The following is a 27,579-nucleotide window of genomic DNA, read 5'->3' as shown; positions in this document are numbered from 1 at the left end:
GGGAGTAATTGTGCAGTCAGATATGAAGTTTTCTGAGCAATGCAGACAGGCTGCCAGGGCAGGTCATGGGATTTTGTCAATGATATATAGGAATTTTGCTAGCAGGGATAAGGGGGTGATTATCCCTCTTGTATAAAGCAATGGTCAGGCCACGCCTTGAGTACTGCGTAGAGGTCTGGAGGCCTCATTTTAGGAAGGATGTAGATTTATTTGAGCGTGTACAGAGAAGGGCAAAAAGATTGGTGAGGGGAATGAAGGGATCCTCTTACCAAGAGAGGCTTAAGTTCTGCAAATTGCAGTGGCTGGAGACTAGGCACCTGCGCGGTGATTTGATTGAGGTATATAAGGCCTTGAATGGGTTGAGCATGCTGAATTCTGATGGGATCCTTCCACTTGTTCAGATTACGAACCTAAGGGGCATAAATTCAAATTAAGAAAAGACAGATGTAGAATAGATGTGCGGAAATTTGCCTTTAGCCAGCGGTTGGTTAATTGCTGGAACAAACTTGCATCTGTCGTGGAAGTTGATAGGGTGAATAAATTTAAGGAGGAACTGGACAGGCATTTGGAAGCAATTTTGTGTTTGTTTTTTTTTTTTTTTTTTGGCTGATGCTGCATAAGCTCATACACTTGCTTTCTTGCATCACATGCTACTGCTACTACTACTAAAAAGTAAAATTTAGCTAAATTTAAAAATAAGATAACATGCGTAATTAAGACTAGTTTAATGTTAATTAATCAAAAAAGGTGGTAAAAATTTCCAAAAAAGTTCTGTTCCCATGAGCTAAAAATCCTTCTTCTGCACACTTGTACTCTTGTGCTTCTTAACTAGGAGCATAACCCCTCTCCTTCCCCTCCCCTATCCTGTCTGTCATTTCTGTACACAATGTACTCCCCACGTTCAAATTCTTCATTCCTTATAGCTGAGTGACATCATGTCTCTGATATCCCAACAATGTCTGCATTTTGATGAATTGACTAGCACTTCAAATTCATCAAATTTTTTTACTATGCTTCTAGCATTGGTGTAGATGCAAGTGTACATGCAACTAGTCTCACTTTTAGTTGGTGCAAGAGTACATGTGAACAGCTGAAGTTTTTGCTTTTTTATTGACTTAAATTGGCATATTAATTTATTTTTTAGAGTTGCTTTATATTCCTAGTAACAATACTTTAGTTTAAATTGATTTTAGATAGAGATTTTGTAGGTTATTATTTAGTATCGGTAAGGGTATCAAATCCACGTGTGGACAGGATTTGCAGCTCCCGCAAACGAAAGTTTTTAATTATACTTATCCGCTTTATTGACTTAATTGTTAGATTAAATTATTTTCTATAAGTAGCTTATAGACCTAGTCAAGCTCCGTGGTTTATTTTGAATTTAGATAGCGCATTTGGAAAGTAAATAATACCTCGTGTCCATAGATTAACCGTTCGTAACTTGCCGCCATTGTTATACGATACAACGTGTGCTAGCGTAAGGTTTAACGGAAAAATAGATAGCGAGTATAGTAGTATCAATTAATCAGTAAAATTTATTAATCTTATTAAATTTCATTGTCAATTGAATTGTACTTTTTTAACTAAATAAATATAGCGATCTAGTTATTACAAACGCAACATCATAAATTAATACATATAAGTTGACAGGGGATAAGAAAGTCATATAACTTAACTCGGAGATAATATTTGATACCGGAATACATATATATAGTGTTATAACTGCATTGGGATATAGATTTAGGGTTATATTTTGTATTGGAATTTTATTGAACTTGAATAGAAATCATGACTCAGACCAGAGCAGCAAAGCAAAAGGCTCAAACTAGTGGAAGTGCTGTGGCTCAGGGGAGAACTGAGGGGGGGGGGGAGTTGTCTACTGAATCACAGTCTATTGAAATGCACTGCTTGTTTGATGTTTGTGGAGCAATCAGGCATGGGACATGATATTGCCAAGGGGAATATCTTTGTGTGTGTGTGTGCGCGCGATGTAAAGAGTGTGAGGAAATCAGACGCCAACTCGGCATTGTTATTGGCTTATATGAGAGCTTGAAGGACAGGGTGGATGCCCTCGAAGGATTTAAATTGAGGGCCCATCAAGCTCTCAGCTGACCACATCAAGCCAGAGCTTACACTTGAACATCACGCAACACAGAGGCAAACCCTGAGACAGAATGTGCTGGTCCCAAAGGAACTAGTTGTTGTAGGGCAGATATCATCCATACATTGTAGGGCAGATATCATCCTTTAAGAGCATAAAGGGTGATATTGTTGTACACGTTGGCACTAATGATATTAAGAGTAGGCGACTGGCAGAATTACTTAACAAGTACAAGACAATGCTGAAAAATAGCCGTGAGTTAGGGTTGAATTTGAAAGGGTCTGCAATTCTGCCCAGACACGATAGGAGGGAGTATAGGATGAGAGCCTTGTCGATCAATTTGGCCCTGCAGAGATTGTGCAAGGCTCAACGGGTAGAATTTTTATCAGAATGGTCTGTGGTTGTTAACAGGAGAGACTGCTTCTACAGGGATATGGTATACACTTAAATAGAAAAGTTGCAAGAATATTTGTAGGCAGAGTTAGGTGGGTCGGAAAACTGCTAGCTTGGGGGGGGATACACGGACTAATAGATTAACAGTAGCCGCTGCAGAGGTAAAAGTGATTCTTGCACTACTTCGATTGAAATGCAATTGAGCAGCAGCCTGGAAAGCAAGGCAATGGGGATTTCCAGGACTGCTGGGAGTCATAGTGGAACAAGTAAATACATGGGCTATGTTAGGGTAACTAAGAGTAGAAACAGGTGCGTGTATACTTGCATGTACACCAATGCTAGGAGTATAGTTAATAAATTCAATGAGCTTGAAGTGCTAGTCAAGACATCAAAGGCAGATATTGTTGGGATATCAGAGACATGGTGTCACACAGACATAAGCAGTGCGGAACTGGAATTTGGGCAGTACAATGTGTACAGAAAGGATAGACAGGACATGAAGGGAGGAGGGATTATGCTGTTAGCATAATCAACTGTAGAGGGATCAACTGTAGATGATCCTGCTCAAGTAGCTAACAATAGAAAGGATAGACAGGACATGAAGGGAGGAGGGATTATGCTGTTAGTTAAGAAACACATAAAATCTAAGGAAGTGCATCCAATTAATGTTGGACAATGCAATGTTGAGTCTGTTTGGTGTGACATAAGCACCGGGAAAGGAAAAATGAGAGTAGGTGTTATAGGCCTAAAGAATCTGATGAGTATAATGAGCAGTTGTGCAGAGAAATAGAGTGGGCCAGTAAATTACAGTGTCTTATAATGGGGGATTTTAATTTCCCGGATATTGACTGGAATTTGTGGGTTGGTCACTCTCACACTTGCAAGGCTTTTGTGGATTTATTGGATGATTGTTTTCTACAGCAGCAGTAGTGTGTTAGAGAGGCAACTAGAGGGAGTAATACTCTTGATCTGATTATCAGTAATGATTCTTCATGCATCAAGAATCTGCAGGTAAAGGAACCACTATTTGACAGTGAGCTGAAGTGGGATTTACCATCAAGGTTTAAGGGAAGGGTTTTTGCTTTCGTAAAGGTGACTACGGTGGTCTGAGAGTATTCAAATTCTATACGGTGGAACCAACTGATGATGTTACCAACAGCAAATTCAAAATGGGAAGCATTCAAAGAATTAATCTTGGAAGCTACTAGTCTTTTTATACCAACAAAGAAATATTGTTCAAGATTTAGGCCTAAATGGATGTCAGATGAACTAGACATGTGACAGAAGAAAAATGCATGGGATACATATAAATTAACATGTGACACAGAAACCTATGATAGATATAAGCTGGTCTGTAACCAAGTTACAAAGGAGGTTAGGCAGGGGAAGGCAGATTACGAGAAATCTTTGGCAAAAGATGCAAAGGAAAACAGCAAAGAGTTCTTTACTTATGTAAACTCTAGAAGGAAGGGGATAAATCAGATTGGTCTACTTGATATGAATGGATCAACTGTAGATGATCCTGCTCAAGTAGCTAACAAACTACTAAATGAATATTTTGCATCGACATTCACACATGAGGAGTTATTTAGGGAGGGGTATGCCAGAGATGTATTCAACTCTGGCAGTAAGCTAGATAATCTTGTAATGACTGAGAGTAAAGTGGAGAAGAAATTGTTGAGATAAACACAATAAAGGGATCTGCGGTGGATGGAATCTATCCAGTTATATTGAAGGAGGCGGCTATAATTATGAGAGCTTCCCTGTACTCAGAGGAGGTAGCCATGGACTGGAGATATGCAAACGTGACCCAATCCACAAAGGAGGATTAAAGGAAAACACAGGTAATTACAGACCTGTTAGTTTAACTTCTGTTCTAGGGAAATTAATGGAAGCACTGGTTAAAGAAGCATTGCAGGATCATATAGACAAGACTTTAGTTATAGCTCGGACACAGCATGGGTTTGTTAAGGGGAAGTTTTGTCTGACTAATTTGATTGGATACTATGATGTAGTCACAAAGGATACTGGATGCAAAGAATAACTTTGATATCATATATTTGGATCTTAGAAAAGCCTTTGATACTTTTGCACATGGAAGACTGCTGCACAAATTGGAACAGGGCATTGGAGGCAAATTGCTGCTATGGATAAAGGGATGGTTGAGTGGGAAGAGTGGTAATCAATGGACACTGCTCTTTGTGGACTAATGTTATTAGTGGAGTCCCTCAGGGTTCAGTGTTGGGTCCATTGTTGTTTTCTGTATTTATAAATGATATTGGTGATGGTATATCAGGCTTAATATCCAAGTTTGCAGATGATACGAAGGTTGGCAGAGTTGTTAATGACACTAATGACAGTGCACTGCTACAACAGGATCTAGAAAAGTTGAGCAGATGGACTGAGAGGTGGCAAATGAAGTTTAACATTGATAAATGTAAAGTACTACATATGGGAAGCAGTAATCCTAGAGTAACATATCAACTCTGTGGTACCACACTGACAGTGGTAGAGAATGAAAAGGACCTGGGGGGGTAATCGTGCAGGCAGACATTAAGTTTTCTGAGCAATGCAGACAGTCTGCAAGAGTAGCTCATGGTGTCTTGTCAATGATATACAGGAATTTTTCTAGTAGGGATAAGGAGGTGATTATTCCCCTGTATAAGGCAATGGTTAGACCACACTTTGAGTACTGTATACAGATCTGGAGGCCTCATTTTAAGAAGGATGTAGAGCCGTTGGAATGAGTACAGAGAAGGGCAACAAGATTAGTGAATGGAACAAAGGGTTGCTCTTATGAAGAAAGGCTTAAGTTTTGCAAATTAAAGTGTCTGGAGACTAGGCACCTGCGAGGTGATCTGATTGAGGTGTATAAAGGCTTGAATGGTTTGAGCATGCTCAATGGTGATGGGATTCTTCCTCTTGCTCAGAATAATCGCCTGAGAGGGCATAAATTCAAATTGAGGAAAGACGGTTGCAGGATAGATGTGCGGAAGTTTGCTTTTAGCCAGCAGGTGGTTAATTGCTGGAACAAACTTCCATCTGTCGTTGTAGAAGTTGATAGATTAAATAGATTCAAGGCAGAACTTGATATACATTTGGAGCCAGTGGAATTGGTGAAAAAGGTTTTTTTTTTTTTTTTTTTTGGGTGATGCTGTATAAGCTTGCTTTCTTGCATCATGTGCCTTTTGCTAATTCTAAAATAAAAAAGGTAAAGTGCAGCCATTATCAACCCACTGGTCCAGTGCGGGTTGGCAGATCGACCGTATTCAGCAGTTAGGGACTTGAAGCCGGTCTACTCAAAGAGTGTGTGCTACTGCACTCCCGCTCCTGACTACTCTGCTACGGAGAGACCTGCTAATGGTATTTAACCCAACACAACCCATGTATTTACTTTTTCCACAGCACCAGGCCTTGAAATCCCTGGAAATTCCTTGCTTTCCAGCTGCTGCACATTCCAGTAGAAGCAGTGCAAGAATTACTTTTACCTCTGCTTTTGGCTGTTGTTAACCTATTTGCCTAATACTGCCTTGATAGCATCAGCAAATATTTTTGCATCCTTTCTATTTAAGTGTATTCTATCCTTCTAGAAGTAGTCTCTGCTGTTAACAAGAACAGACCACACTGAGGAATATTCTACCCTATGAGCCTTGCACAATCTTTTCAGGACCAAATCGTTGACAAGACTCATCATATACTCTCGCTTTCGTTTCTTGGTAGAATTGCAAACACTCAAATTTATTCCTAACGTGACTGTTTTCAACATTGCACTATACTTGTTAAGTAAGACCATAGACCTACTTTTAATGGCATTAGTGCCACTGTGTACAACAGTATCAGTTTTTGTGCCCCTAAAAGATATCTGCTCCGAATGTCATAAATTTCCTAGCAGACATACCCTGGTCACATTTCAGCTATCATTTTTGTGCAATATATTTCCTGTTTCCCTGACAATGGAGTCCCCAACAATAGCTGCCTCCTGTGGAATAGTGCATTCTGCCTTGGGGTTTGTTGTTGTGTTGCCTGATGCATAAGTAAAAGCTCTTGAATTGATTTGGGCAGCCGAGAGTTTGATGGGAGTTCTATTTTAATTCCTTCAAAGACATCCACCCTACTCTTCAAGCTCTCATAAATGCCCATCAGAATGCTTAGTTGGCACCGAATTTGTTCACACTCTCTGCATTGAACACACACAAAGACATCGCCCTTGGCTGTATTGTATCCTGTTCTTGAAAGATCCACAAACATTGCACAAGTTGCGCATTTTGTTAGGCCTGTGATTCGTAGGAGAATTGCTCCCCCATCAGTTCTCCTCTGAGCCACAGCACTTCTGCTACTTTGTGCCCATTGCTTTGCTACTCTAGTCTGGAGCATGATTTTCATTTAAATTCAGTATAGTCTAGAATATTACACTAAACTAATATACTTAAATGCAATAAGTAATAATACTCTATTCACCAGTTAAGCAGCAACAATATGTATCTATTACGCTATCAAGCTTACATTATATATATTTCACTATCAAGTTTGCATTATATGTATTTCACTATACTGTTACATTTGTCAAGTTGTAATTAGTAATTCATGTGTGTGTGTACTTCAGAAGAGGGTGTTATAGACCTCTGAAATGCAAGGTTTCTTATATAATTATTATTTATTATGTTATCTTAATTACGTAGCACTGCAATCAGTGTTATCATTACTGAAAAAGTGATTGACGTTCCGGTTGTGTTTAGCTTGTATAATAACTTGGGATTATTAGTCAGAAATAGGGACCCAAAAAGGATTATTCCCAACATACATGTTATTAATAACTACATTATTAATATCATGTTCATATGAAATGTTATGCAGACTGCCTTTATATATACATAAGAAGACAACAATTAGTTTTAGTTAGTATTATCATAATTAAGTTTCGGCATTTCATATTTTCAAACAGAGCTAAGTTGATATTGAAAATAAAGTGGGCACACAACTTGTACAAAATGTATTTTGCTGTCAAGTTGTTATTGATAGAATTATGATAGGATACTGTTTGGGATGGTTTTAAATGTGGGCTATTTGGTATTATAAAGAAAACTTGGCTTGTTTTAAATACAAAATTCTTAGAAATACCCTGTTTTTCTTGAATGTCACATTAAATTTCTCCAGACTTAACTGTCTCAGCTGTCATTTTTTGAACATTTGTTTCATGATGGAAGTTTGTTTCAACAATCAACTACCCTATGGCTTTCGTGAGCAAGAGCATGAATGTCTTCAACGTTTAGCTTGATCAATCCATTCAAAGCTTTAAACACCTCAATCAGAACCTCAGAACACATGCAATTTACAGACAATATACATGGAGCAACATGGCCTTAGTCGGCAATGCTCGTAAAACCTAACAACAACCAACCAACCTTAGCACATTTATTGGAAAACCAAGGTTTAGATAAAGGACGAGATTTTAAGGTGGAGTGTGGAATAAAGAATTTCATACCTACAAGAATAATTTCACTGACACAGTCTGAGCAAATGTTAACACCAGAAGATTTGAAACAGTAATTTGACCAAGGAAAAGAAGAAAAGAAATCTTGCAGATAATACCATTTTGAATTATTGTAATGCCAAACTACACTAGGTTGAGAATGGCTGCAAGAGTAAGGCTCCATTGGAGAAGAGATCATCACTAAGTTGTGATCTGAGGTGCCTAGAGGATTCACTCACCTCGACTGTTTAGTTAGAAGGGTCGTTTGCAAGAAAAAGATCAAACGTGTTGGCTGTGTGGTTAGGATTGTTTGGTATTCTGGTTGGTAAATGAACAATTTGTGTAAGATCATTAGTAATTGCAAAAGCCTCAGCATCTTGACACCGGCTGGGTCTGTGTGATTAGAAAACAGAAGCCATCTGGAGTTGTGAACATTAAAATCACTGAGGAAAATTACCTCACTGTTAGGAACATTGTACTGGTGAAAGCTAAGTTTCAAAGAGAGGAAGTGAAAGAGTTCCAAGTGATTAGTGGAGTTGGGAGAATAATATAAGCAGCAGACGAATTTGACAGAATATGGTAGACAGGTTTTAAGTCAGAGAAAACTGGAAAGAGGAGATTCCAAATTACTAAGTCTCTGACAAGGAATATCAGAATGGACATGTGCACAAGTACAGGTGACCCCCGCTTAACGCTGATAATTCGTTCCGGAAAACCAGAGTAAGCAAGCACCACATTCCCATAAGGGGAATGTGGTCCCACATTCCCACACTAAGCAAGCACCACATTCCCATAAGGTATCATATTCATTTCTGAGTTGCGCTCGGTGCCATAGGATATTTCCTAATCGATAATAAATGGTAGTGAAAAGATGCACAAATTTCGGTCAAAATTTCAATATTCAAATATTTGTACATATAAAATATTCTGCATTACATACGTATATAATTATATGGTAACCACTTACGTAAAATTCCAATTAAAATCATGAATTTAATTGATCTAAATTGATTTAATTTAATCATGAAAAATGTGTCTATTTTGGGTTGTGCTTTGGCCTTCTTCCTGATAAACTAAAAGGGGGTTTTAATTTTAAATCCCTTGCAGCGTTACCACCGACAATAACTTCAACCAATCCTTCACTGCTTTGAAACCTGGCATGTTTTTTTCTTCTTTCAATATGAAACTTCTTTTAAGCATTCATTTCCAAAAAAGTCCTGCTTCATTTATGTTAAAAACTTGAGAATACTCCTCTTGAATAATTTTAACAAGTTATTTTTTTTAAAGTTTCGGCTCCTTGATCTGCACTTGCGGCTTCTCCCTGGATTTTAAATCTATTCAACCAGCCCTTACTAGTTTTAAATGGTTCCACATTTTTTTTTTTTTTTTTTTTTAGGTGAGTTTTCTTCAGATCATCATATAGGCTGATCTCTCTCTCTCTTTTTTTTTTATAATATTTAACTTAACTGAATTCTGCATTGGATATTATCTTCAATAAAATTAAAGTCTCTCCATTTCAATCCTAGCCCTGGTCGCTTGCAGTGGAATGGCTGCAAGCCCTGGTTGCTTGCAGTGGAATGGCTGTCTTTCCCGATGATAAAATTAATTCTTTATTTTTATAATTGTTCTTACAGTTAAACCTGCCAGTCCTAAATTATGGCACACATCTGCTAGTCGTTGACCGGAATCGATTTGCTTAAAAACATCTAATTTAATTTTCAAATTCAGTCTTTTTTTTTACATTTATAGACTTCGTACTGCGTCCAGATGTTGTTGCTTTTTCATTCTTATCTGCCATTATTAACTTTTCGAAAATGTAACTGCATTGGTTGCATTAATTATGATATGATGTTCAAGTAAACTGTCCATTACGCACAATGTTGAGTGATGACTAGACTTAGGATAAATGCATATAATGCAAATATTACAAGCAATATACTTGTTTATTTTTTAAAATGTTGATCTTGGAACTACGTAACAAGTCATTGTACTGCAATTAAATTAGCTTGCGAGAAAATTTCACTGAGTTTGGGAAAATTTCTCAAGTCGGCGTGGGAAACATTTTAATGCTGTTTTGCTATTCATTTTCAAGATATTGACTCCATCAAATGAAACAATTTCGTTAAATATGTCAAAAATGCAATCCGTAAAAGAGCATTATAGTGATTTGTGACAGCGTTATAGTCAGATACGGGTTATAATATGAGAACAGCATTATAGCGAATCAGCGTAAAGCAAACCCCATTATAACGAGGGCCTTCTGTACCAGCTTTGAAGTGAAAGGAATCGTACAACGAATAATTTGGATAACTGAGATGAGCAGTGGTTGAATCAACTGATAACTGGGATTCTGTCAGAAAAAGTACATGAGGTTTGGCAGACTGCAAGTGAAAATGGGCATCACTGAGATTAAAACTGTTACAGTGTTACACAAATGAACATTATCCATGATTACAATAAGCAGTGTGCACAGTAGTGATGTAATTGATTAAAATACAATGATTGAATAATGCATTAAAAAGTAATGACATTTATTTCTTCATGTACTTTAAGCTTGGCATCCAGTAAGATCTGGACACATTCTTTCTCTTTGAAAACTGATTATTTTGGATGGCCTTGTTTAAACTTGTGCTTTGTACCATGCATATTTCCTCTCTCACTTTGTTACTGTTGTTTGTGTATTTGGATTGAAACAAGGGAAGTTATGTATTATTGCATTTGCTATCAGCTAAGCATAAGATAAAGAACAAAATAAGCCAGATGTTGATTAATTACAGAAATTTGGTTGGGTTATCAAATTATTTTGGCATGTGCACAGTGTATCTGCATCAAAAGTTTGGAAAGCACTGGTCTAAATAAAAAAGCTTCATTAGTGAATTGCATATTGTAAGAAATTCTGATAAGTTGGAATGCTAAGTTTTTTCCTCACTGTATTATAGCTGATATTCAAGTTTTGTGTGTGACGTTATGCTTTTCTTAGAACTTCTCAATAATGTTTGTTTGACTTCATTCACTACATCAAGTGTGGGTGTTACCAGCATATGCTTTACTCTGATTGATTGAGAAGGCAAACTTATTTGTTCAAATTACTTAAACAGTCAAACAGTGTTTTTCGATGGTGCATTACGTAAACCTGTACAGATTTTTTTTTTTATACTTGAACCAAAACATTTCTATTAGGTATTATTTTAGGTCTGCATTCTGTCTATTAGATAAATGCATAAAATTTTTAAAAATGTTTGTGAAGATAAAGGTTGATGTAAATTCCTTTTATCTTTTCCCCACTCCCATCTTCTTAGGTTAATAACAGATGAAATGGATGAGAATACAGTATTGTTTGTATTAGGAGATCATGGAATGACCAAATTGGGAGATCACGGAGGTGACAGTGATGATGAATTAACATCAGCTTTGTTTGTTTATAGTAGAAGTTTGTGGAAAGAAAATATACTGCCTGTATGTATAGCTGTGTTTTAATTATATAAGTAATTTCAATTAATATTTTTAAACAATAAACATGGTGTGCGTGTGTGTGTGTGTGCGCGCGCGCGCGCACGCTTCATGCTGGTCAAACTTCGTTAGCATCCTATAAACCATAGGTCATTTTAACACCATTCAAGTTAGGCTTCAGTTAATTTTTAGTTTATTATCGTCAACTTACAATTTTTATCTAACCAGATCCAATTTTCGAAATGTCCACCTTTCAACTGCATGCATTCTCTCAGGTTTTGCTCCATTAAATATCCCTATTGCATGCATGCCAGTTTGTTTCTGATGTTAGCAGTTGCTTTATTTATATCCTCACTAACTGCTGCCTTGTTTTCAGCATAACACTACAACAATACACCCTAGACTTTACACAACCCCAAAAAAATTATTGTGATAGAATACCAAGCTATCTATGCTACCAGTACACTTCTTATCCACCATCCTTAATTTTTGTTCAAACAGCTTTGTAACTTTCCTGCAGAAACATGGAGGTGCCCTGTTATGTTGTACAGATATTCATCCTCATGTTGCAAGAAGCACATATCCTGTATATAGATGTTAATGTGCCATAAAATCCTAAAACAAACAAACAAACAATCCTGTATATACAGTGGTAAGTCATTTTCCAGAAAATTCCTGTAATATACAGCTGTTAAACCTCTAATAAAATGTGGTTCAGTTAGGTGCATAATAATCCACACCACACATTTATTGAAAGTTGCCATTGAAAATGTTCTACTTTCTGTAGATTTTCTTGGAATCATTTGTGAGAATTCCTTGTGTTGTTAATATACTATTGGGGATAAATTGAGCTTCATCCATGATCAAAATATTGTGCAGAATTTATGCACTTGTTTTCAGCCATTTTCACAAAATTATACATGGCTGGTATGATTTCTCAGTAAGAGGTTGATATGGATAAAACTCTTCATTGTGAAAAATCCTCCATACCTATGTGTCCTATACCAGTCATCCTGAAACTTCTGTGTCTATTTGTACATGGGCTTCACTGGGGAAGAACAAATCTCCCTCAAAGTTCTGTATATATATATTCTTGAACATGTTATGATTTGGAATTTTATGATGCAGTTATCACTGCTGCATCCTTACCTAGCCTTCTCATTTCCATTGCAGAAACCAAAGGGGTAGTGAGGTTATATAGTGCCTGGGGAGGGGGGCAGTGCAATATACCTGTGTCCCAAATAAATAGATAAATAGTGCCATCTGGTATGCTCACAGCATCCTCAGACATCAGTGCTTGATCTGGTATCCTCACAGCATCCTCAGACATCAGTGCTTGGTGGAAATTACCCTTACTGCTCCCTTTTGCTTTGCTCCTGGTGAAATGCATGTCAGCATCCACAGTAACTTTGCAACACAGCCCAACCAAAATAGCTGACACATATAACTAAACCAGGAATCACACAGTTACAGCAGTGCTGGCTTGCTACATGACACTACACTACACTCCATTACATTAGTGTACTATAAACCATACATTGTTTAACCAGCATATAGTTTATAAGACTTTTTTCCCCTCCAAATCACCCCTTGAATATGTTCCGTAAGGTTGGTCAATACATCATGGGAAAATATTGTGTGCTCATTAAGCATTAAGTATTAGCAATGGAAAATGATGCAACAAAGCAAGCTTATAAAGCACCATCCAAGAGAAAAAAAAATCTTTACCATGTCACCTGCCCATCCAATAATTTGTCTAGTTCTTCCTTGACTTTATTCAAACTATCCAACTCCACAACAACAAATGAAAGTTTGTTACAGCAATTGAGCACCTGCTAACCATCCTTCCTTAATTTCAATTTATGCCCTCTCGTGTGTGTAGTCTGAGAAAGAGGAAGAATGCCATCAGCACTGAGCTTGCTCAATCCATTCAAAGCCTTAAACACTTTAATTAGATAACCTTGCAGGTGCCTAGTCTACAGATTCTGTAATTTGCAGAACCTTCTTGGTAAGACCAGCCTTTTGTTGCCTTCACTAATCTCTTTGTCCTTGTTTGCACCCGTTCCAGCAAATCCACATCCTTCCTAAAATGAAGCCTCCAGACTTGTATGTAGTACTCAAGAAACAATCTAATCACTGCTTTGTACAATGGAATAATCTCCTCCTCCTTATCCCTGCTAGCAAAGTTTCTGTATGTCATTAACAAAACCCCATGAGCTGAACTAGTAGCCTCTCTGCACAGCTCAGGGAACTTCATATCTGCTGTACAATTATGCCTCAGATCTTTTTCATTTTCCACTATCCTGAATATAGTACTACACGGTTGGTACTTTATTCTGGGATTACTGCTACTCATATGCAGTGTCATATATTTGTAAATGTTGAACTTCAACTATCATTTCTTAGCCTTCTGCCTAATTTTTATAGATCTTGTTTCAGTGGCTTAACCTGATTACTGTCATTAACCTTATCATCTGTAAGCTTAGATATTAAGCCTGATATACCTTCATCAATATCAGTATCGTGAATAAATACAGAACAGGGCAATGCATCCAGCACTGAACCCTGTGGGACTCCATTCATAACACTTTTTTTTTTTTTTTTTGGTAGTTGTTGGCGCATAGGCTTCTATTCATAACACTGCTCCATGAGGAGCAGTCTATTGATAACCACTCTCTCTTCTCCCACTCATCCATCCCTTTATCTATAGCAGTAATTTAATCTTAATACAACACTGCTCCAATTTTTATAGCAGTAGCCGAGTGGTCAGGAGCGGGAGTGCAGTAGCACACGCTCTTTGAGTAGACCGGGGGTTCAAGCCCCTGACTGCTGAATACGGTCGATCTGCCAACCCGCACTGGACCAGCGTGGCAGATTATGGTCCGTTTCCCTCAACATGAATTGTTGAGGAGGCTTCCATCCTGCAGTGGGTTGATAATGGCTGGTTTCTGGCATCTTTTACTTTTACTTTACTTTTTTTATGTGCAGTAGTATCAAATACTTTCCCAAAATCCAAGTATATGATATAAAAATTATTTTTTGTGTCCAGTTCCTTTGTTGCTGCATCATAATATCCAATCAGATAGGTTAGATAAGGTTGCTCTTAACAAATCCATTTTGTGACTGCAGTATAATTACATTCCTGTCCAGATGATCCTGCATTATGTCTTTGACCCATGACTCCATTTTCCCTGGAACAGATGTTAAGGTAACAGGTCTGTAATTACCTATGTCACATTTTCATCCCCCTTTGTGAATTAGGGATACATTTGCACATCTCCAATCCTTAGGGACCTTGTCTGAATCCAGAGATGCTCTTTAATGATGGCTAAGGGTTTTCTTATCTCCTTTGCTGCCTCCCTTAATATAATTGTTAATCCCATCCTCCTCAGATGCCTTTTTTATGATTGGCTTCAAAAATTTTTCATCCAATTTCCTCTTAGTTATTACAAAATCATTTATCTCCCTGTTAGTTTGACAAATTTCTGGCATCCCATTCCCTAAAGAATTCCTCATGTGTGAATGTAGATGCAAAATCCTATTCAGTGTGTTATCAACCTAACAAACTGAATATATATTTTGTTTGTCAGGAACCTGACAAACTGATGAGCAGGATCATCAATAATTAAACCATCAATATCAAGTCGACCAACATGATTCAACCCTTGTCTTCTATTGCAAACATAATTAAAGAAATCTTTGCATCCTTTGCTAAATTCCTCTCATAATTTGCCTTAGTTTGCCTAACCTTATTTGTAATTTGATTGCGTATTGGTTTATGCCTTCCATACAGTTCTGTATCACATGATAATTTATATGCATCCCCTGTTTTTTTGTTCTCTGCCACAAGTCTTATTAGTTTATCTGACATTCATTTAGGTCTAAGCATAGAAGAGTATTTCTTAGTTGGTGTGGAAAACCTAGTAACTTATACAATTGCTTCCCATTTAGAATTTTCTGTTGGTAACATCAGTTGGCCCATTGCATAGAATTTAAAAACTTTCTTGAGACCACTGTAGTCACCCTTATCAAAATAAAAGACCTTCCATTTTCCCCAGACAGTAGTTATATCTTTAAGTAAATCCCACATCAATATGCTGTGATCACTGTCACCCAGTGCATCTTTTGCCTGTAGATTTTTAATGCATGAAGAATCACTGTGAATAATCAGAACATGGGTATTGCCTCTCTGACATGCTGACGGTAGAAAACAGTCATCCAATAAATCCACAAAAGTCTTGCTATGTGATTTTTACCAACCCACAAGCTCCAGTCAGTATCTGGAAAGCTAAAATTATCAATTATAAAACATTCTTATTTAGTGGCCCACTCTGTTTTTCTTTATAGTTGGTTGTTACGCTTGCACAGTCATTAAACCTGTGACACACTCCTTTCATTTTTGCTTTCCCGGTGCTTGTTTCACACCAACTGTCTCGCCGTTGTACTGGCCAACCATGTTTACTGGATGCACTGCTTTAGATTTAATTTGCTTTTAAACTAAGAGCATACCCCCTTCCTTTGTTGGCTGTCCTTTATGTAGCCCTCCTCCCCCAAGTTAGACTGCAGTAGGGTCAGCCTACTTAGGCCCCCCCCTGTATTGCTGAGATCATTTTCCCCTCTTTAGAGGCATGGCCTTGGCTGCAGCTGATCTGGCCAGTGTGGGATTTCTTACCTCATTGCAATGTGCACTAACAGTGCACATCCCCCCCCCCCACTCCACCGCCACATAGGTCACTTTGACCATATGACTTTACTCCCCTTCCAAAACCCACCTTCCATCCAAACATTCACCTGGTGGACTCTACCACCCCTAAATATTTTTCTCTTCTTAACAGTCCCCACTTTTGTGGAGGATGGGGTCCCACCACAGGAGCGATGAGAACCAACACTACACAGACTACACAATAATTCACACCATCTCTGGCATTTACAAAGTTTGTACTATAACACACAGTATACTATGCAGAGTTTGGGAGAATCTGGTGCTGCAAGATTAAACATGATGCATTATATGCTCTGTTCTTTCTATACAAATTGTACTCCCCATATTGAAATTTTGCATCTCTTATTTCTGAGTGTCACCACATCTCCAATATCCCTAAATGTCTGCATTTTCTGACTTGATTAGTCTTCAAATTCATCAAATTTGTTTACTATTCTCCTAAAATCACTGTACATGCATGTGTGAGATCATTCTCCCCTTTTTGTTTTGCTCTTAGTTACCTTAACACAGTCCATGTATTTACTTTTTCCGTAATGATCTAGAGCAGAGCTTAAAATACCCAACACCTCGCTTTGCATGTTGCTGCTGTATATTATTCCAATAGAAGCAGTGCAAGAATCATTTTCATTTCTGCCTGTGGTTCTAGTTAGTCTCTGTATCCCCTTTCCCCAAACGAGCAGTTTAATGACCCATCTTACACTGGCTCAATAGCATCAACAAATATTCTTTTAACCCATTCTATTTAAGTGCATCCCATTCCCGTAAAAGCAGTCTCACCTGTTTAACAAGCACAGACCACACTGAGAAATATTCTGTCCCATGAGCCTTGCACAGTCTCTCCAGGGCTGAATTGTTCGACAAGGCTCTTAACAAGTACTCCCTCCTATCATGTATGGGCAGAATTGCAGACACTTTAAAATTTAATCCTAACATGCAAATTTTTTAAAACATTTCCTTGCTAGGGCAATAGCAATTCAAAATTTCAAGAGAGAAATGGATAAGATCTCACTGACAGTAGATCTCAAAGTAATCAGCTCCACCAATAAGATAGTGGAATTAAAATTAGTAAGAAATAATAGGAGTTGGTCCTGAACACTATAAAAATACTGGGAAGCTAGTATCTTTATCAGAGGGATTGTCTGGCATATTTCAGTTATCCATGAGTACTTTAGGGATTCATGGTTTACTTCAGTGGTCATCAGCCATACTTCACAAAGTTTTTCAGTTGTAGTCCTCATTGATGCTCCACTTACACTGTTTGGAGGTAATTGTTACAGGTGATGTGATGATCCTTTTTGAATGATTTTGACTTAGCTTTTTTTTAAACATTTCCCTGTACTTGTTAAGTAATTTTCAATTTTCCTACTTTTAATATCATTAATGCCAACATTTACAACAATATCACTTTTTTGTGACTGTAAATGATGACATCAGCTCTACAACATATAATTTTGTCCCTGGCACATACATGCTGGTCCTATTCCACCTATCCTTTTTGCACAATATATTTATTGATTTCCTGACAATAGAGCCACCGACAATAACTACCTCCTGTGAGACCAGCTCATTGCACCTTGGGTTTTGCCACTGTGTTGCCTGATGCACAAGTGTAAGCTCTGCTATTGAGTTAGGCGGCTAAGAGCTTGATGGGCCACCACTTTAATTCAATCATGCACCCTATTTTTCAAGCTCTCATAAACATCCATCTGAATGCTGAGTTTGCACACGATTGACCACACTATTTGAATCCCTGGTCTGTTTAATGTCCCATTCCAGGTAGGTCATAACATCACTCTATTCACAAGTTACGTAGCAATAATATGTATTATGCTATCAAGTTTACATTATCATTATTGCATAATGTTTTATTCTAACAGAGAAATGTAGTAATATGAGAAGTTAGTATAAAACATATTTTGTTTGTTGCCGAAGTTTTGTACTGGTTTACTTTCTATTTGCTACTTACTTGGCTTGCCATGTGGTGCTGGCATATTTTTTCAAATATTCAAATTTTTTTTGCAATGTGTGGTGGGTAATGCTTTGGAGTCACCTATGTTTGCCATACTGATTTTTTTTTTTTTTCTTTTTTTCTTTTCTTTATTGTTTTCTTTTTTACTTATATAGTCAAATTTTATTTTTATATTACATGTTTAGTAGTGAACTGAAATGTTAATGTGCCACTTGCCTTACGATCTGTAGTTCAATATATTTTGGATGTATTCTTATTTAACTGTTATTCTGTGTCATTGGTTTGGTGTTGCCATTGTCTTGTGAGTGTTCTGATCCATTGTATAATTTTTCACTGCATAAGGGGCCACTATTATTCAAATATACTGCATTATTGATTTGATTAGCATATCTGTTGGTGATGCACATTGATTTGTTTAACATTCAAAATGCAGTGATTATGTGGCCATTATTGGCCTTCTGTCCTTCTGATGAGATGGGGCACAATGGTCAGTATTTTATTTTTTCTTTCACCCTTTTGGTCACGTTGTTGTGACTGGCTTTCATTTTCATTTAGAGCGATATTTCATGTAATTTGCATGTAGTGCTATTGGTGGGGGGGCTACTAAATTTGAATTAGCATTAGCAGTGGCAAATAATGCAAAACAGCAAGCTTACACAACATCAGTCAAAAATATAGACACTCATTTCACCTATTCATTCCCTCTAATAGTTTGTCTAGTTCTTCCATTTTTTTAAGCTATCAACTTCCACAACAAATGGGTTTTTTCCAGCAATCAACACCTGCTGGCTAAAGGCAAACTTCTGCACATCTATTCTGCAACCATCCTTCCTAAATTTGAATTTGTGCCCCCTCGTGTGGTCTGCGCAAGAGGAAGAATCCCATCAGCATTGAACTTGCTCAATCCATTCAAAGTCTTAAACACCTCAATCAGATCTCAGGTGTCTAGTCTCCAGGCTGCAGTTTGCAGAACTAAAGCCCTTTTTTTTTTTAATAAGGCACTCCATTGTTCTGCTCACCAATCTTGTTGCCCTTCTTTATACATGTTCCATTAGTTCTACTTCCTTCCTAAAATGAGGCCTTCAGACCTGTATGCAGTACTCAAAATGTGGCCTGACCATTGCCTTATACAATGGGATAATCACTTCCTTATCCCTACTAGAAAAATTCCTGTATATTATTGACAAAATCCCATGAGCTGGCCTTGCAGCCAGTTTGCATTGCTCAGAGAACTTCATATCTGACTGCACAATTACATTTGCTGCCTCCTTTAATATAATTTGATAGATCTCATCTACTGCAGGTGCCTTTCTTATTTTACAATTTTTCTTTCACTTTCCTCTCAGTTCTTACAAAATCATTTATTATTATTATTTTTATGTAAACCCCAAACATGAATGGTACCAAAACCTATAATACTTAGTACCGCTCATGGGTTGAAGGAGAGAGGGGGAATGCTGGTTGCTTTGCTCTCTGGACTAAACATGGGCTTCATCACTTCAGGCCTCCAGTAAGCAAAGTGGTGGTATTGCACTAGTTGAGTTGATTAGAGTCATCTACCACCTAGTATTAGTATTATGCTACTGTTACATTAAAATATTATTATTAGTGTTATATTATATTAGTACTAGTATCAGTACCAGTAGTACAGTGCATGGGTTGAAGAAGTTCGGGGAGGGGATGCTGGAAATCTTGCTCTGGAAACTAGTTCCCTGTCGGGGTTTGATAAACTTCCAACGTCCCCTTCCCTAAAGAATTACTCATGTCTGAATGTAGATGCAAGATACTCATTCAGTTTGTCAGCAACCGGAGCAGGATCAGCAACAGTGAAACCATCAATATCAAGTGGACCAATTGATTCATCCCCCTTTTTCTAGTGTTTACATAAGTAAAGAAGTCTGTTGTTTTTCTTTGCATCTTTCACCAAAGATTTCTTTTAATCTGTCTTCACTCGCCTGACTTCCTTTGTGAATGATTACAGAGTACTTTGTCTACCATACTCTTCTGTGTCACCCAATAATTTATATGCAACCCATGCGCATCTCTTCTCTGCCATGAGTTTCATCAGTTCATCTGACATCCATTTAGGCTTATTCCTTGAAGAGTATAATTCCTTGAATGCTTCTATGATTAATTCTTTTAACCCATATCGAATTTGCTGATGGTAACATCATCAGTTGGTCCCACTGTATAAAATTTAAAAACTGTCTGAGACCACTATAGTTACTTTTATGAAAGTAAAAATCCCTCCCTTTACCCTTGATGGTAGTTATGTCTTTAAATGAATCCAAAAAAAAATACAATGTGATCATTGCCACCTAGTGGCTCTTTTATCTTCAGATTCTTTTATCTTCAGATTCTTAATGCATCAGATTCTTATCACTGCCAATAATTCATAATTCAATCAGATCAAGAGTATTACTACCTCCTGTTGCCTCTCTAACATGCTGCTGTAGAAAACAGTCATTCAGTAACTCCACAAACAAAAGTATTGCTTGTGTGTGTGAGTGACCAACCCACAAGTTCCAGTCAATATCTGGAAAGTTAAAATTGCCCATTATAAGACATTTTAGTTTACTGGACTACAATTTCTCTGTATAGTTTTCATTGCACTCACCAGAGTCATAGGCCTATAACACTTTAATGCTTTCTCATTGCTTATGTCACACCAAACTGACTCAACATTGCATTGGCCATCCATATCAACTGGATGCACTGCCTTAGATTTTGTTTCTTTACTAAGACCATAACCATTTCCCCATCTCCTTTCATGTCTGCTCTTTCTGTACACATTGTACACCCCATATTCAAATTCTGCATCCCTCACATCTGTGTGACACCATGTCTCTGATATTCCAAAACTGAATTTGTTAAATTGTAAGCAAATTAAATTTGTTGCCCAAACTAAGTATTTAGGTGTTTTATTAGATGCGAGGTTAACTTTTGTTCTACATTTGCTTTATTCGATGAATAAAATTAAGTGTTTTAGTGCAGCAGTAATACAGATTTCTAGATCAGAATGGGAGTTACATAGATCAGATTTAAATCTTTATTATTAGGCAGTTTTTCTGCCAATAGTGACTTATGTATCATCAGTGTTGGTAACTTGTGTGAATAAGCTTGTTTAAAGCCAAGTTAAATTATGTTCAAAGAACAGTGCGTTGGCAATTCAGAGGGTTTGCAGAACTGTGTCAACAAATGCAGGTATTAGCAGGCCATATGCCGTTAGATCTCTGTTACCATATTAGGAAGCATAATAATTTCACATGTTTAAACATTGTATGTGACCTTAACGTAGATCCTAAATTTGAAAAGAAAAGAATATATGCTAAGATAATAGAAATCTGGCAAGCCAGATGGATGTATAGTATTACTGGGGTGGTCACCAGACTTTTTATTCCAAATGTTTCTTTTGCATGCTTTAAATTGAATAAGTTGTTTTTTCCTAGTATGGAGACTTCTTTTTTGTTAACAGGGCATGGTTCTTTGAATAGTAAATTATATTATTTTGGTTTAAAGTTGAACCCTTACTGTGCATGTGGTGTTGAAGAAACATTGGTGGCATGTATTATATGATTGTTTGTTGTATGAGAATTACAGAGCTGAATTACAGAATGTAATTAGTGATTTGAGGTATGGAAATGAAAATAATTACTTGTCAGATTATAATAAGTTTGTTGCTTTTCAAAGATTTGTTATTTCTGTATTTCTAAAAAGAAGACAGTTATCAGTCTGGATATTTGTAAACTAATAACTGTTTATTGTTGTTGTGTTTTTTTTTTTTTTTTTTTTTTTGGCACCGTAAATTAACCTAGTGCGGGATAAAGTGCCAGGGGTGAGATTTGGGTAGGGGGGTGGAGAGTTTTTTTTTTTTTTTCCCCTAACCACCCTAGTATTCGTTTTTTTATTTATTGTTATTTTTTGTGATTGCTGACACTATGTAAGTAACTAAGTGCGGGATAGTGGACTAGGATGGTGTCTTTTTTTATTATTTTATTTTATTTTTTTCCTCTGCACACAGGAGTAGGAGGCTTTGAATCCTAAATGCCTGTGCAGGGAGGAGAGATTTATTATGTTATTTTATTATTAATATTTAAAAAAAATTTTTTTAACTTTATTTTTTATTTATTTATTTTAATTTTTATTTTTATTATTTGTTTTTATTATTATTTTTATTATTTTTTAAATTTATTATTATTTTTTTTATGCTGGGTCCCAGGCCTGGGCAACTTGGGGGCCAGATTGCTGGCACCCTCTGGTTTAGCACTTCTACCAGAGGATGCAGGAATTTTGTGCAGTCAGCACAGACAGTATAGTAGACCCGGGCTCAGCTCCGCATTCATAGGGATGGGCATCAGGTTGCAGTTATCCTAGGTGATGACTGCTGCTTGGTGGCTGGGTGTCCTGTGTATAATATAAACTCGCACTTACACATTACACAAATCTAACACTATTTTTTTTTCCAGGCTTGTTTTATGTATAATAATAAAGTCCGTGATATTAGGTGGATTTGGACAAATGTCTAGGGGCCACCAAAGACTATAATAATAATAATAATAATGCCCTTTTTGTACACATCATACACCCCATATTCAAATTCTGCATCCCTTATATCTGTGTGACACCATGTCTCTGATATCCCAACACCGTCTGAATTTGATGTCTTGACCAGCATTTCAAATTCATGAAATTTATTTACTACACTTCTAGCATTGGTGTACATGCAAGTATATATGCATCTGTTTTTATACTAGTTACCCTAACACAGCCCATGTGTTTACTTGTTTCATGATGATTCCCAGCAGTTTTTGAAATCCCCAGTATCTTGCTTTCAAGACTGCTGCTCATTCCAATGCCCTTGTGGATCCTTGTGTCCTTGTGTAGGGAAGGCAGAGATCCTACCAACACAGTTGGTAGGATCTCTGCCTTCCCTACACCAGGTGGAAAAGATATGAGTTCGAGTCCTGATGATTATGGAAGGAATGGCGCCTCCGTGGGCAGGAGCAGCAGTGCATAGCACACGTTTCTTGATTAGACTGGAGTTCGAGTCCGTGACCACCAAATACGGAGGATGCGGAAAGGTCAGGGAATGGCTACTGCATATCCCCAGAGCAATATGGCCTTAGTTGCTAATGCTCCTAAAAACCAAATAACAACAACAACAACATATGGAAGGAATTTTTATGGGCCTTTTTCACAATGTGGCTAAGTTAGTTGGTCTAAGGCAAGGTTTTTAGCATGGTATTTTCTCTCAGGTTATCTTTGTTTTTTTTTGTCTAGCAGTCAGAAAATCAACCCACAGCACACGCAATTTACATACAGTATACATAGAGCAATGTGGCCTTAGTCACTGATGCTCCTAAAACCCTACTGCTACAACAACAGATCATTCCAATAGAAACAGTTCAGGAATCACTTACGCATGTTCATGAGAAGACACCAGTTTTTGAAGTTTGTAACACAGCTATAAATAGAAATATTTTCTAGAAATTTCATTAGAAGATCAAATATAGATTCAGAAAAGGTGCTGTATCGATATTGATCCCTAAAAACAATTACAATAAAGCAAACTTTTTTTTTTTTTTATCAAATGGGCATTGCAGCGTTATCAGTTTTACACCCGGTTTTCCCGTTCCCAGTGTAGCTTCCAACAGATGAATTTCCTCGATTTTTGTGCTTAGTAGATGCAACACACACATTGAAGAAAGGAAGTATGATCTTTTCGTTTTTCAAAAACAATCTGTTGCAATTCTTTTGGTCATGTTTTTTATCCCAAGAAACAGTTTCGTGCATTATTTTTTATCCCCTGTATCACGCTGGCAATGACTCTGTACTTAGTGGCTTACTGCTTACCTTCATTGCTTTTGCAATACTTTTCAAAAAAGAAAGACACTGAAGTTATGTTTGAAACAAAAGGTTTTCAAAATTTGTTTTGGAAGAAGACAGCGCACGTTATTCTCATTTGTTAACACCGACATTAGTTTTACTGTTGCAGCAGATATCCTTCAGCATTTTTTCGATTACTGATTACTGTTTTGATCTTATTTAATAATAATAAGGTTCTTTATTTACTTAAATTATATACATTCGTGATTCCTTACACAGATAACCCACAATCTACTAATAAATTGTCTCTGTAAGTGAACAAACTTGCATTTCGTTAACTAATGAAACTAAAATATAAGTAATATTTACAATAAATGTAAGGTTCAGAACTGAGCTTTCTGATTCTTATCATTACATAGTTCATCCCAGTTTGGAAACATTTATTTTCCAATTTTAATACAACACTCTACCTTTATTTCTTTGCTGGAGTAGTCTTTTAATGACATGTTGTACAAGAGAGGCCTCCTTTCCACTTCACAAATAAACTCCTCTGTGTCAAACATTGTCTTCCCCAAAGTATAATAAACAAACCAATTAAGGCCAACCACTCCATACATGGGGATTGTCTCCTCAGGCTATGCAAACGCCAAGGTGCACACGCTTGTAACGCGTCTGAAGGTGTTGGCAGGTGTCTTACGCCATCTTATGTTGTTCTACACGCCGTTCGAAGTGCCCGTCTAGTTTACATGCCTTTACCTTCTGCTTCCTATAAAGCTGGGTGTTGGAAGGCACTGCCGATGCCATGCTTCAAGCGCTCGTCTAGTATAACCCATAAAGAATAGTTAAATGTAGCTTTGCAAGTCTGGTTTGATGCTCAGCTTGGAGTTTTTTTTTTTTTTTTTTTGAAGGATTAAAATCTTTTCAGTTAAAGTTATAAAATAAGTATATTAAACTCTAGGATGAATACATTGGGGGGGAAAAAAAAAAAAAAAGGAATTTTGTACCTGTCTTTTGTACTCTGTTCTCAGCACTTTTTGATTAACCCTTGTGTTGATTAAAAAAGTATGGAAAACAGTACTTCAGTAAATTCAGAAAAGTCTTGTTGCTGTGTAAGTCACCAGTGAACAAGATGCAGTTAATATCTGGAGTTAAAATCTCCCATTATAAGACATTCTGATTTACTGGCCCACTCTATTTGCCTGTATAGATATTTGTGTTATTTTGCCTTATTTGCCTATTTGTCTGTCATGTTTTTTTGTATTCATCACAGTCATTTTCCTCTCATTTTTGTTTTTCTAATACTTCAGACCAAACTGACTCAACATTGCACAGACCTCCCACACAAACCGGGTACAGTATCTTAGATAGTGTTTCCTAACCAAGAACATAATTCATCACCCCCTTCTCTCTCTCTCTCTTCCCCTCTCTCTCCCCCCCCCCTTCCATACACAGACTCACCATATACAAATACCTTATTCTTTATGTCTGAGTGGCATCATGCTTATAATAATCCTACAATGCTCACATTTAATGACCAAACCAGTAATTCAGATTCATCAGATTTGTTGACTATACTACTAGCATTAATATGCATACACCTATTTCTCTTTTTAATAAGCTCAACACAGGTTTTAGTGTTCAATGCATAGGTTGTTGAACACTATAAAGCCGTAATCTGGGTATGATATCAACTGTGTGGTTACTACAATCAGAGTAGTGAAGAATAAAAAAGACATGGCGGTAACTGTGCAGTCAAATATGAAGGTTTCTGAGCAGTGCAGATAGTCTTCAAGAATAGCTCATGGTGTCTTGTCAATGATATACAGGACTTTTTCTAGTAGGGATAAGGAGGTGATAATCCCCTTGTATAAGGCAATGGTCAGTCCACACCTTGCTTACTGTATACAGGTCTGGAGACCTCATTTTAGGAAGGATGTAGAGCTGGATTGAGTACAGAGAAGGGCAACGAGTTTGATGAATGGAACAAAGGGTTGCTCTTATGAAGAAATGTTTAAGTTCTGCAAATTTCGGTGTCTAGAGACTAGGCATCTGCGAGGTGATCTGATTGAGGTGTATAAGGCCTTGAATGGTTTGAGCAAGCTCATGTTACTGGGGGGGGGGGTTACAGCACCAGTGTAACTGGGGTTTTGTCACATGCCCAGTATTTTAGGGGGTTCTCTGGGCTTTTCTGTTGCTAAATGAAGATAGGGAGTTCAGGTGCTCCTAATATTTTTTACTGTCAGTGCACTTAAGTTCTGAACATTCCTCTAGTTTAATATATCTGTCTAGTGGTAAAATAGGACAATAATTTGTATATCCTGAATATTTTAAAGGGGGGGGGGGGAATCGCCCCACCAATAAAATATCGTGATTTAGATTAGCGTTGTGTTACATTAGAGACTTCAGTTATGCCAATTAGCTTAAAATCTCTAATGTTGCAAACCTTTCTTGATTCTACAACTGGTTTTTCTCTGGTGTAAATGAAGACTTAGCAGAGAGAGAGAGAGACAGTTATTTCAAACAAAACATTTAATATAACAAATTAATAAGCAAACATACATCACACCTTCCATCCAAGAAGATTAAAAAGATTAAAGACATGAGCATTCTAATATAACATATGCGACATTTATGAGAATAAGTCAACATAATAATTAGTTAATATTGGTGACTCGTTTGAGCCCATATTATAGTAATTTCACACAAGTAGCCATTGTCATTGCTTTACGTAGAAAACGTGTTATTGGAAATATCAGTTCGTTAGCCCTATCTATTAAGTTACCAGAATAATAATAAACACATGATGTACTAGGCATAACATTAAGAAGAAATATATTCTTAGGAAGAAATCATTGTTCATTATGGGTAAGAATTAACATGAATATTTTCTGTTCAGTTATTTACTCGCAATCCTTTCACTCTTATGCAAAGAGATTCTCACGTACCCCATTTTTCTCTCTTGCTCCCTTGCTGTCCTCTCATGGGCAACTTCATCCTGGGGAATTGGGCGACGGCCTTCTCCTTGGCAACGACACAGACATCATACCACAAAGAAATACTATCATGACATTTTTTGTGCACTATGGTCAAAAACTTCTTCGATGACACCTCCCGACACTCTCCTTCCCTTCCACTTTACTCTTTGGCTCTCCTTTTCGTCACTTTTTTTCTCTTCTGTCCCCTGGGGTCTCCCAGGACCCAGTTTTCAAAGGGAGAAAATCCTCCAGAGTTTACATAAACCTGAGATCTGACTGGACTCTCCAGTACTCATCTCGTGCACCTGGATGGCACGTGATGGAAAAGGAATGATCACAATATCCCCCCTCCCCTTCTCTCTGAATCTGTGTCTGGTGACTACCCGAAGTGCCAAGCGCATTTCCATATTTGGCACAATTGCTGTGATACCCATACGAATATCACTAAAGGCATGTGACTTATATCCAAGCTAGTAGCGTAAGCTTCTCTGTGTTTATAATATAGGTTATTTTAAGAAGCAGCTCAGTAGAACTTTGTGAGAGGTTTACTTCTATGCTTTGTTATAATGGAGTTGATAATTGAATATTACAAATAAAAGATTCTGTAGAAACCCTTAGTAAGTGGGTATAACAAAGGAATAGGGGAGTACTAAAAGAAGGTTAAACTTTGTA

At 37.2% G+C, this 27,579-nt stretch overlaps 1 protein-coding gene across 3 annotated transcripts in view; it reads left to right on the top strand.

Moving 5' to 3' along the window:
* The window catches only part of PIG-O (phosphatidylinositol glycan anchor biosynthesis class O), a 145,493-nt gene that overhangs the window by 34,641 nt on the left and 83,273 nt on the right, over window positions 1-27,579 (top strand). For all 3 annotated transcript variants that reach the window (XM_090372867.1, XM_090372864.1, XM_090372866.1), the window contains exon 3: window positions 11,264-11,420. In XM_090372867.1, coding sequence (XP_090228993.1) covers window positions 11,264-11,420 — 157 coding nt within the window. The remainder of the gene's footprint in view (window positions 1-11,263; window positions 11,421-27,579) is intronic.

The sequence above is a fragment of the Mastigoproctus giganteus genome, chromosome 4 (assembly GCF_048544385.1).
Source record: "Mastigoproctus giganteus isolate SK-2022 chromosome 4, ASM4854438v1, whole genome shotgun sequence".
NCBI classification, from domain to species: domain Eukaryota; kingdom Metazoa; phylum Arthropoda; class Arachnida; order Uropygi; family Thelyphonidae; genus Mastigoproctus; species Mastigoproctus giganteus.
The sequence above is the reverse complement of the archived record's forward strand: the minus strand, read 5'-3'. Positions and strand labels throughout refer to the sequence as shown.